Raw genomic sequence first — 11,904 nt, 5'->3', positions numbered from 1 at the left:
TCGACCCTTCGTTCTCCGGTAGCCCCAGGACAAACCGTCAACACCCTCCCCTCTCCATCGCCGGCTCTCCTCCAGTTGCCCAGCACGGACCATCCAACGCCCCCGACTCTCCCCTCTCCATTCATTCAGTAGTATTTATTGAGCGCTTACTATGTGCAGAGCACTGTACTAAGCGCTTGGAATGAACAAGTCGGCAACAGACAGAGACAGTCCCTGCCTTTTGACGGGCTTACGGTCTAATCGACTGGCTCCATCGCTGGCTCTTCTCCAACGACCCCTCATGGACAATCCAACATCCCCGACTCCCCCGGTGACCCAGCCCGGACCATCCAACACCCCCGACTCTCCCCTCTCCACGCTTGCCTCTCCCTCGGTGACCCAACACGGACCATCCAACACTCCGGACTCCCCGTCTCCGTCCCCAACTCTCCCCCAGTGACCCAGCGACAACGATCCCCCGTGGATCTGTCCAAAACCCTCTGGAACCTGCTGCTATTTTCCTGCTGCACTACCTCTTGTGGTAACAAATTCCATCTGCTGGCCATCTGCTGTGTGAAAAGGTGTTTCCTTTTATTTGTTTTCAAAGCACCGCTCTCAAGCTTTAGTTGTTGCCCGTCATCCCAGCCGACAGCAAGCCCTTGTTCTCCCCGGCCGCCACCTTTCCGATTTTGAAGACTTGACCGACATCCTCCGTCGCCTCTGCGGCCCCAAGAGGCCCGACTCTCTCAGCGTCTCCTCATCCGGAAGTCGCTCCGTCCCCCCCCGCCCATCCCAGTGGCCCTTCTCTGTGTCTTCTCCAGTTCTGCTCGGTCCTCCCTTAGGGGAGTTCAGTCGGGTGCCTCGGGGAGGGACGTATCGGAGTAGAGGACCGGGGCAGAGCTGGGGCTCGGTTCCCCTTCCTGAGGTTCCCCGGGGGACCGACGATTTGAAGAAAGAGTGTCCCGTCCCCCCCTGGGGACTTTGGCCAGGAGTGCTGATGATTCGGCCTGCGCCATCTACGCTCTCCTGCCTGGTGTCTCCCCCAGCCCCCCGCCCCCCGGGACTGGTGGGAGAACGGGTGCAGGCCACGGGCCGGGAACAGGTCCTTTCTGAGACCTCCACTGCGGCAGACGACACCGTATCCCCACTCATTTTTCAACCACCGCGAAGGACGATATTTTAGTAAGGGTTGGGGGCCGTCTTGTCCACTTTCCCTCAAAAACAAAGACCGGCAGCAACGACGGCGCATCCATTTCCGTTTACTGGGGCTCTTAAATCAGTGTTCTGTAGAAGTGAGTCCCCTGAGGCATTCTTTCAAGTGCAAAACCTGGGTGACAATCTTCCAGCTCTCCACCCAGCAAAGCGCAGTGGACTGCATCTCCCTTCACGCTTCCTTACACTGAATTTCTAAACTCGAACCAGTTCACTTTACCTGCGTATTTAACATTAGAAACGTCGCGTTTGAACCCCCCTTTTTTTTATGTTATTTGAACCAGGGCGTTCACTTTACCTGTGTGTTTAATATTAGAAATAGCGTATTTGAACCCCTCGATTTTTTTTTTATTTGTCAAGCACTTACGATGTGCCAGGCACTGTACTAAGCCCTGGGATAGATGCAAAATAATCGGGTCGGATACAGTCTCTCTAGCACAGAGGGCTCACAGTCTCAATCCCCATTTTACAGACGGTGGAACCGAGGAACGGAGGAAGTGAATCTATTTGATCGAGGTCACCCAGCAGACAAGTGGAGGAACCAGGATTAAAACCCAGGTCCTCTGACTCCCAGGCCTGTGCTCTATCCACTAGGCGACTCTGCTTCTCCAGGAATTGTGGTATTTGTTAAGTGTTTACTGTCTGTCAAGTGTCCCAAGGGCTGGGGTAGATGTGAGATCATCGGGTCACACTCGGGGCTCACAGGAGGGAGAATAGCTCTCGAATCCCCATTTTGCCCATGAGGGAACTGAAGCCCAGAGAAGTGAAGTGACTTGCTCAAGGTCACACAGCAGACAAGCGATGGGGCCGGTGCTCTCCCCACTAGGCCACGCCGCTTCGAGACCTTTAGAAACCCCGGGCTTAGAAAACTGAACATCGGAGCCACAGTCAATCGGTTGCATTCACTCAGTGCTTACTGGGTGCAGAGCACTGCACTAGACGCTTCGGAGAGGACGGTACAACAGAGCGGGTAGATCCGTTCCCTGCCCGCGACAAGTTTACGGTCTAGAGTGGGAGACGTTAATATAAATAAATAAATTAAAGCTAGGTACACAAGTGCTGTGGGGTTGAGGGTGGGGTGAATGAAGGGTGCAAATCCAAGTCCCGTTTGTGAATTGTTCGACTACAGACTTTAAAATCCTAGTAATTAATCAGTAACTAATGAACTCCCGTCTGGTGCAAGGCCCCGTCATAGAATCACTTGGGTTTGCAGTTACAGTGTGTGGAAAAAACAAGTGGTTTTTGCCCTTGAAGAGTTCACAATCTAGATTAAGTATGTGATAAGAAGTCCCTTCTCCTCCTAATATTTTTAGCTCCCACCCCTAATAGTCCTCAAACACTCTCATCCCTCCATACCTAGATTCCTCCCCACAGGCTCGAAGTTGCAGAACACGGCCAGCCACACAAGTAAACATAATATTGATCAAAGGGCTTACTCTGTGCTAAGCACTGGGACGCGGTGGAGATAATCAAATGGGACGTCGTCCTTGTCGCCCACGAGCCTCACGGCCTAGGAGGGGGAGCAGGATCATTTCACAGAGCCCTGGTTTCGACAGGGGCCAACAGTATCAATATTTGGGGACTAGAAAAAATTAGGTCTGCCTCTCCTGAAGGTATAATTGTTTCTTTTGACAAGTCTTTTCAAAAGATGATTAGGGTAATACTTTTTGGTGGAATTTATATTGTGAAAAATTTAAGCGAGTGGGAAGGAGAGACTTGAAATAGCAAGAATCACGGCATTTGTTATATACGTTACCGTGTGTACCAAACACTCTAAGAAGCAATCGGGTAGATACAAAAATGATCAGATTGGATTCGGTCCCTGTCCCACGTGGGAGAGAGGGAATATTTTATCCTTATTTTGAAGGTGAGGAAACTGAGGCGCAGAGAAGTTGTGTCTTGCCCAAGGTCACACCCCAAGGAAATGGCAGAGCCAGCATTAGCACCCAAGCCCTCTGAGTTTTCCACTACGCAACCCGGCTACTCGATGTGTAGTGTTCCCAAAAAGCTGCGTTATACTTTGGGGCGAGTCTCAAGGAAGAGCAAGAGTGGGGTGGAATTAATAATGACGATGATGATGATATGTGTTAAGTGCTTATTATGTGTCAAGCACTAAGTGCTGGGGTAGAGACAAGCTAACTGGGTTGGACCGATCCTTCTACCGCTTGGGGCTCGCAGTCTTAATCCCCATTTTATAGATGAGGAAACTGAGGCACAGGGAAGTGAAGTGACTTGTCCAAGGTCACACAGCTGACAAGTGGCAGAGCTGGGATTAGAACCCAGATCCTTCTGACGCCCAGGCTCCTTGTTCGCTCTATCTGCTAGGATGAAGAGGCGTGGCCTAGCAGACAGACTACAGGTCATTGATTCATTTATTCATCTGTAATAATAATAATTGCAGTGTTTGTTAGGCATCTACTGTGTGCCGGGCACTGTGCTAAATGCTGGGGTGGGGGGGAATAAAACCAAGTCGGGTTTTATTTGGGCAAGTCACTTAACTTCTCTGTGCCTCAGTTACCTCATCTGGAAAATGGGGATGAAGACTGTGAGCCCCACGTGGGACAACCTGATCACCTTGTATCCTCCCCAGCGCTTAGAACAGTGCTTTGCACATAGTAAGCGCTTAACAAATGCCATAATTATTATTATTATTGTCTGGCTCACAGTCTCCATCCCCATTTTTACAGATGAGGTAAGGTAAGGCACAGAGACAGGAAGCGACTTGCCCGCGGTCGTCCGGCAAACAAGTGGCAGGGCGGGGATGTGTATTTATTGAGCATTTGCTGTGCGCAGAGCACTGTATTAAGCGCTTGGGCGAGGACACTACAACAATAAGCATACCCATTTCCTGCCTGCGAGAAGCTTAGAGAAGCAGCGTGGCTCAGTGGAAAGAGCCCGAGCTTGGGAGTCAGAGGTCATGCGTTCGAATGCCGCCTCTGCCACTTATCAGCTGTGTGACGGTGGGCAAGTCACTTCACTTCTCTGTGCCTCAGTTCCCTCATCTGTAAAATGGGGATTAACTGTGAGCCTCACGTGGGACAACCTGATTACCATATATCTGCCCCAGCACTTAGGACAGTGCTCTGCACATAGTAAGCGTGTAACAAATGCCAACATTATTATTATTATTAATTTTAAACAGGCCTGGGAGTCAGGGAACCTGGGTTCCAGTCGCCCCCGCTCCACCGGGTGACCTTGGGCGGGTCACCTAACTTCTCTGGACCTTATTCACCGCATCGGTCAGAGGGGAATTAAAGCCCTGGGTGAGACGCCCCCGAAAAATTGACACCGAAGGGGACTTCCAAGGGGGTGGCCTGGTAAATTTGGAAACGCCAGGCCCCCCGACCAAAGAAAATCATTCATTCATTCATTCAATAGTATTTATAATAATAATAACAATAATAATGTTGGTATTTGTCAAGCGATTACTATGTGCACAGCACTGTTGTAAGCGCTGGGGTAGATACAGGGTCATCGGGCTGACCCACTTGAGGCTCCCAGTCTTCATCCCCATTTTCCAGATGAGGTCACTGAGGCCCAGAGAAGTGAAGTGACTTGCCCCCTGTCCCACAGCCAAGTGGCAGAGCCGGCATTCGAACCCATGACTTCTGCCTCCCAAGCCCGGGCTCGTTCCACTGAGCCACGCTGCTATTTCCTGAGCGCTTACTATGTGCAGAGCACTGTCCTAAGCGCTTGGAATGGACAAAACGAGGCAGGGCTGTGTCTTTTTAGGTATGCTGGCCACGGTGACCGTGGGCAAGTCACTTCACTTCTCTGTGCCTCAGTGACCTCATCTGTAAAATGGGGATTAACTGTGAACCTCAGGCGGGACAACCTGATGAACCGGTATGTGCCCCGGCGCTTAGCACAGTGCTCTGCACATAGTAGGCGCTTAACAAATACCAACATTATTACCTCATCTGTAAACTGGGGATTAACTGGGAGCCTCACGCGGGCCAACCTGATGACCCTGTATGTGCCCCGGCGCTTAGAACAGTGCTCTGCACATAGTAAGCGCTTAACAAATAGCAACATGATTATTATGGGGCCCGGCAGTGTGAGGAAGAAGGGGGAGGAGGCCCATGTGTGTTCAGTGTGAGGATTAAAGGCCGACACGGGGCGGCCACGCAACAGCTGCTGCTGTCGTCACCCCCGCGCCCAAGGACGGGCGGCCAGGAGGGGAGCTACGGTTTAACCGCCCCCACCAGCCTCGGGCCAGCCCCTCTCCGTGTCTGAGAGAAAGCAGAGCGGCCCAGCCCGGGTTTATTTCCACCCGGGGAGGGAGGGGCGTTTTCATTCATCGGGTTTTTCGGCCCCCTCCCTCTCGCTCTTTTTTTCCAAGATGGAGCCTGACGTCTCCCCCTAGATACCAAACAACCAATTGTCCGGTTGCTAAGGAAGGCGCCCGGCCAATGAGGCATCGTTGCTACCTGTCGGGAATATTTTTAGCAGGGAGGGAGGTGGGTGTCCCCCCCCCCCCCCCCGGGTGTTGTTGTGCTGCACGTTGTGGCTAAGGTGAACGCCCCCCGGCCATGGGGCCTTTCTCCCATCCTGGCGACGCCATCGAGGCCCCGTCCCCCCCAGCCTTTGGGGTCGCTGCCCATCCGAGCGTTTAGCCCAGTGTTCTGCACGGAGGGAGGGCTCGTTTAAGAAGCAGCGTGGCTCAGGGGAAAGAGCCCGGGCTGGGGAGTCCGGGGTCATGGGTTCGAATCCCCATCCTGCCCCTTGGCAGCTGGGTGACGGTGGGCGGGTCGCTTCCCTGGACTTCAGTTCTAAGAATAATAATGTTGGTCTTTGTTCAGCGCTTACTAGGTGCACAGCACTGTGCTGAGCGCTGGGGGGGATACAGGGTCGTCAGGTTGTCCCCCGTGAGGCTCTCGGTCTTCCTCCCCATTTGACAGATGAGATAACTTGGGAGCCAGAGGTGATGGGTTCGAATCCCCGCTCCGCCCCTTGTCAGCTGTGTGACTGTGGGCAAGTCACTTCACTTCTCTGGGCCTCAGTTCTCTCATCTGTCAAGTGGGGACAACCTGACGACCCTGTATCTCCCCCAGCGCTTAGGACAGTGCTCTGCACCTAGTAAGCGCTTCCCAAATCCCACCATTATTTAATAGTACTGAATGAATGAATGAATGAATGAATGAGGCCCAGGCCAACGCCCCTCCCCCCCCCCCCGGAGGGGAGGGGGCGCCTTCCAAGTGGACGGTTGCGCCTCCCGTTCATTCATTCGATGGAAGTGGAGCACTGCGCTAAGCGCTGGGGAGAGCCAGGTGCGGGGTCACGTGACGGGCTCGGCCCAGGGGGGAGGGGCCGCCGAACAAAAAGGGGACAACGTCATCGCCATGGGGGGAATGAAGGGGAGGCCCACTGGGTGCCAAACACTGTGCTAAGCGGTTGGGGCCGCCCCCCCGCAAAGGCCTCTGGGGGATCTGGTTTGTCCGTTAAGAGCAGATGGGCCGAGGGAGCCAGGCCGCGCCCCTTCCCCCCCCCGCGCGCCGCTCCCCCCCCTCCTTAAGTGACGGCCGCCGCGGCCAATGGGCTTCCAGGTCCGGCCCTCCCCCTCCGACGGGGATCGCGGGCCGCCTCCTCATTGGCGGGTCGGCGGCGCTAGGGGGCGGGGCCTCCCCCGTCGCCCCGCGGCGATTGGCGGGGCGGGCTCGGCCAATGGCGGCAGCGGGGAGGGGGCCGAGAAGGGGAGCGTGCGGCGGCGTGACGTCGGGCGGGGGGGCGTGCGCGCTCCCGCGGGGGGCGGCGCTATAAAAAGGGGGTGCGGGGCGCGCGCCGCGGCAGAAGGAGCGGAGCGGCGGCGGCGGCGGGAGGGTCGCCCGGCGGGGGTGGACGACGAGGCCGCACCGCGCAGCGCTTCAGCCCGGCCGCCCCTCCTCCCCGCCCGCTCCTCGTCGGCGCTGGAGCCGGCTCCCACGCGGTGAGTAGGCCGCGGGGGGAGGGACGACGGCCCGGGGTCGGCGCTCACCCTGCGCCAAGCGCTGTCAACGCCTCGCCCCCCCTCCCCCCCGAGCCGGTGCTGCAGCAGCAGCTCGTTGCCCGCCGGCCGTGAGCTGCAAGCTTAATGAGCTGTGGATGCAACTCCGCTGCGCCCTGGGCCTCCCCCGGAAAGGGGCCCACCCAAACCCCCCAACATGCCCAGCCTCCGCTGCAAAAGAAGGGGTCGAATCCCCCCATTTTCCACCTCGGCATCCCTTCCAAAAGGGGCTCCCTGGGGGACTCGGCCTCCCCGTGCCCTTGATCTTCCTCCATCCCCACCCAGCGCTCGGCAGGCAACGTTTAAAGGTCGCCCTGCCGGTCCCCACTCCCAGGCCCGTTGCCTTATCGGGACGGTGGGAGGGGAAAATTGGAAAAAAAAAAAGGTTAAGACAGACGGCGGCCGGGGCCAAAAGAGAATTGGGAAAGGGTTGAGGCCGGCCTCCCATCCAAAGGTCCACCCTGGCCGGAATCTCCCAGCTGGGTTGGCTCTGCCCCCTCCCCGTCCGGCCTGCAGCTGGTATTCGGCTGGCACCGCCCCCCACTGCAGCTCCATCCCTCGCAGGACGTGCCCCCTAACAGGTGGTGCCACCCCTCGCCCCTCCGACCCCGGGCCACCGGGAGGGAACCCGCCCCTTGCGCTCTCTTGCAGTTGCCCAGGTGTGGCGGCGAAGGTAAGGCGCCCGGCGGACGGTCGGCGTCCCCAGGAGGGGATGGAAAACCAGCCGGTGGCACCCGGGATGGCCACCGACCCTTGGCCCCGCGTGGGGTTGGCCCTCTAGGGAGAGGTCGCCGTCGACCGTGGCCGAAGAGCCAGGCGGAGGAAAGACCGGAGGGCTCGAGATGCCCGGAGGATGGCCCAAGAGGCGGGCAGAGAGTCGGGGCCTCCACCCCTCCCCACGGTGGAGTTGGGTTTTTTGTCTCTTTCCAAGGCCCAGGAACGGAGAGGCCTCGCCGTCCCAGGCCGGCCCGGCCGTCCAGCCAGGACCCGGAAGGGTCCGTTGGAAAAGATGGAGGAGCCCCCCGCCCCGCGTTGGGCCGGGGAGGCCCTCCGTCGCTTGAACTTGCGTCACCCGTGCCCCCCGTGTCCGTCTCTCACCTCGGGTGGGATGCGCTTTTATCAACTTTCCCTTTCCCCCCGTTGCTGTCGAGAGTCGAATCAATCTGCCGCGGGGGAATCCGGGGATAGGGAGTGGGGCCTTGGGGCTTATCTTGCACTGGCCTGATTTGGATGTTTGCTTTTTTTCCTTTTTTTCTGTTGTTGTTTTTTTGTTTTTTTTTCCTTCCTCAAGGAACAAGAACGCCCAAGGTGAAGGATAACAGCCTCCCGGTACCAGCACTTTGAATGAAATTCTGTTCGTCCGCCACGGACTCGGCCCCATCTTGTTTTTGGAGAGGACGGCCCCGCGGGGGGAGGGGTTCGAAACCCAAACGGAACCTCGTGGCACAGCAGCTATGCAGCTTGAGATCCAAGTAGCACTAAATTTTATTATTTCCTATTTATACAACAAACTCCCCAGGCGACGAGTCAACATTTTCGGCGAAGAGCTCGAGCGGCTCCTCAAGAAGAAGTATGAAGGGCACTGGTACCCCGAGAAGCCATACAAGGGGTCGGGGTTCAGGTGCATCCACGTCGGGGAGAAGGTGGACCCGGTGATCGAGCAGGCCTCGAAGGAGAGCGGCCTGGACATCGACGACGTGCGGGGCAACCTGCCTCAGGACCTGAGCGTCTGGATCGACCCGTTCGAGGTCTCCTACCAGATCGGGGAGAAGGGCCCGGTGAAGGTGCTCTATGTGGACGATAACAACGAGAACGGGTGCGAGCTGGACAAGGAGATCAAAAACAGCTTTAACCCGGAGGCCCAGGTCTTCATGCCCATCAGCGACCCGGCCTCCTCCGGGCCCAGCTCCCCGTCTCCTCCCTTCGGCCACTCAGCCGCCGTCAGCCCCACCTTCATGCCCCGCGCCGCCCAGCCTTTAACCTTCACGACGGCCACCTTCGCCGCCACCAAGTTCGGCTCGACCAAAATGAAGAACAGCGGCCGCGGCGGCAAGGTGGCCCGCACCTCTCCCACCAACCTCGGCCTGCACGTGAATGACCTCTTGAAGCAGAAAGCCATTTCTTCCTCGATGCACTCTCTCTACGGGCTCGGCCTGGGGGGCCAGCCGCCGCCCCCTCCCCCTCCGTCGTCGTCCTCGTCGCCGCCGCTGCAGCCGCCGCAGCAGCAGAAGACCTCCGCTCTTTCCCCGAACGCCAAGGAGTTTGTTTTCCCGAACGTGCAGGGTCAAGGTAGCGCCGGTGGAATGTTCCCCGGCGACGGCCCCCTCAGCCTCAGCCCGCTGCTCCAGTACAGCAATGCCTTTGATATGTTTGCGGCCTACGGAGGCCTCAACGAGAAGTCTTTTGTGGATGGCTTGAATTTTAGTTTAAATAACATGCAGTATTCTAACCAGCAATTCCAGCCCGTCATGGCTAACTAATAAAAAACAAAACAAAAGAAAAACCCCAAAACCAACCGACAGAGCAAAACGCAAAGCCCACATCTGCACGAAAACAGCAACAAAAAAAAGCGGTCCTACGAGTTGAATCGCCTGTGCCCAGGGTGGGTATTTCTCTTCCCGCTTGAGATTTTTTTTTTTTCCCTTCCCCACCCCCCCCCCCCTTTTTTTTTTTTTTGGTCTTAAAAAACAACAAAACTCAGCTTGTAGTTTGGATCCATCCAGGCTTGGTTCGTAAACACGACGTGCATCACTTTTCATTTGCCAACCAAGCACAAAGTTATTTTATACTGACTGTACATTTTAAGATATACTCTCGAATACGGCCTCTTACAGTATTTAAGATATAGCAAGGACGTGGCTGATTTTTTTTTTATAAAAAATTGGCACTAATAAGTGGGGTTTATTGGTCTTTTCTAATTGTATAATTTAATTTAGTACAAAGTTTGTAAAATATCAGAGTATATATATTGTTTCTACGACATGGTATTGCATTTATATCTTTTTACTACAGTGATCTGTGACAGCTGCAGCAGCTTCATGTTGTATTTTTTTTTACTGAAATTGTAAAATATCCATCTTAAAGACATCAACTATTCTAAAAAAAAAAAAATTGTGTACAGAATATTCCTGAGTGTTGGAATGAAAATGTACGAATATTTGCTTTTTCAAAAAAAAAAACCACAAAATTGTATTTTCTGTTAAAAAGGTTAAAGATTTTTGCTATATATTATGGAAGAAAATGTAATCGTAAATATTAATTTTGTACCTACATTGTGCAATACTTGAAAAAAAACGGTATAAAAGTATTTTGAGTCAGTGTCTTACATGTTAAGAGGGACTGAAATAGTTTATATTAAGTTTGTATTAAAATTCTTTAAAATGAACTTGCTCCCGTGGTCTTGGTTTTGTTTTTTGGGTTTGTTTTTTTCTTTCAATGTGGTGCCGAAGAGGTGAGCCCTGCGGTGTGAGTGCTGTACATGCCAGTGATGAAGAGAGAGGTCTGACTCATTTTTTGCGAAGGGGGTGGTGGAAAGTGAATGCTGAACCCCGGGCGGCACAGCGGGTTGTGGCAGGGGGGCGGTGGAGGGAGACGGGCGGAGGGTTTTTCCCTGCTCCTCGCCCGGCCGGGACTCGCACCCGCCCTCCCCGGCCTCTTCCCGTTCCCGGCGGCCTCGGGATCCAGGGGCGAGTCAGTTCACGAGGATGCCCGTGACGTGGCGGCTTGGACGTGACGGGACAGCCGAGAGCCCAGGTGACCACGGCCGCTCACGGCTAATGGGGTTGTCAGCGGATTGGGGCTCCTGGGTTCTCTCCCGGCCGTCGGGCCCTTGTCGGCAGCCCGTTCCTGCAGGAGGGATTAGTGGCTTAGAAAACGGGGCTGGGCCCAGTTGCTGACGACACGTGATGGTGAAGCCGTGGCTTCTGATGGTTTAAATGGGCAATAGGTTCCACTGGGCCGGCGGGGCACCATGCGTCTCTTGACGAAAGCTGCGGGAACTTGAGTTTCACTCCTTTTGGCCCTAAATGGGCCCCGGTGCTTGATTTGAAATGACGCTGGTGCCCGATGGGCAAATGGTCTTCTCCCAAGAAGGCTGAAATTTCGGAGGCCCACGGGGGCCGGATTTGAGCGTCGTGATGAGGTCTGCTAAGGCAAGCCTTGCTGTGGTGGGCAAGGAGTTAAACCCTCCTTATTGCTTCCTCAAAACATTCGAAGGGCAAAAGTGGTTTTGAAGTTCCTGGGCGGAACAGCCCCACCATTTCTAGAGAACAAGACCTTTGACTAGCTGCAGTCATCTCTTGTCTGAAATAATTCAGCGTGGTCCGGGGGGCCGCCGAAATGATCTAGTCGCAAACTAGTCCTCGGGCCTAGTTTCTGGAAGTACTCTTCTTGCGGAGCTCCGGCGGTCGGAGTGGTGTCTATCTCGGGAAAGCAAGGAGTGAGAAAGGGTGGGGCTGCCGGGCGGACTCAGGTGGGCCCTGTCTCGGGTGGACAAGCGGAGGTTAGGTCAGAGGCGGGTTCTGCTGGCCCCAGAGGGTTGGGTGCTTGGGTGATGACGGCGGCGCCCGCCGGGCGTCGTTGCTGAGCTCGGAGACGGGGCCGGCGGCTCTCAACTCGGGCCGACGGAAACCTAAGATTGTCGTTGGTGTTCCTCACGTGGGCCGGAGAAGCAGCGTGGCCTAGCGGATAGAGCAAGGGCCTGGGAGACGGAAGGACCTGGGTTCTAATCC

The 11,904-nt window shown here is 55.5% G+C and overlaps 1 protein-coding gene across 1 annotated transcript; it reads left to right on the top strand.

The window, feature by feature from the left end:
• The first annotated feature begins 6,991 nt into the window (after nucleotides 1-6,991).
• On the top strand, nucleotides 6,992-10,563 carry TOB1 (transducer of ERBB2, 1). The gene is made up of 2 exons (XM_007665494.2): nucleotides 6,992-7,117; nucleotides 8,466-10,563. Exon 2 carries the CDS (start codon nucleotides 8,629-8,631, stop codon nucleotides 9,652-9,654), a length of 1,026 nt encoding a protein of 341 aa, XP_007663684.1. The 5' UTR covers nucleotides 6,992-7,117; nucleotides 8,466-8,628; the 3' UTR covers nucleotides 9,655-10,563.
• The last annotated feature ends 1,341 nt before the right edge of the window (nucleotides 10,564-11,904 follow it).

This window comes from Ornithorhynchus anatinus, chromosome 15, assembly GCF_004115215.2.
Source record: "Ornithorhynchus anatinus isolate Pmale09 chromosome 15, mOrnAna1.pri.v4, whole genome shotgun sequence".
NCBI classification, from domain to species: domain Eukaryota; kingdom Metazoa; phylum Chordata; class Mammalia; order Monotremata; family Ornithorhynchidae; genus Ornithorhynchus; species Ornithorhynchus anatinus.
This window is presented reverse-complemented; position numbering and strand designations above follow the sequence as displayed.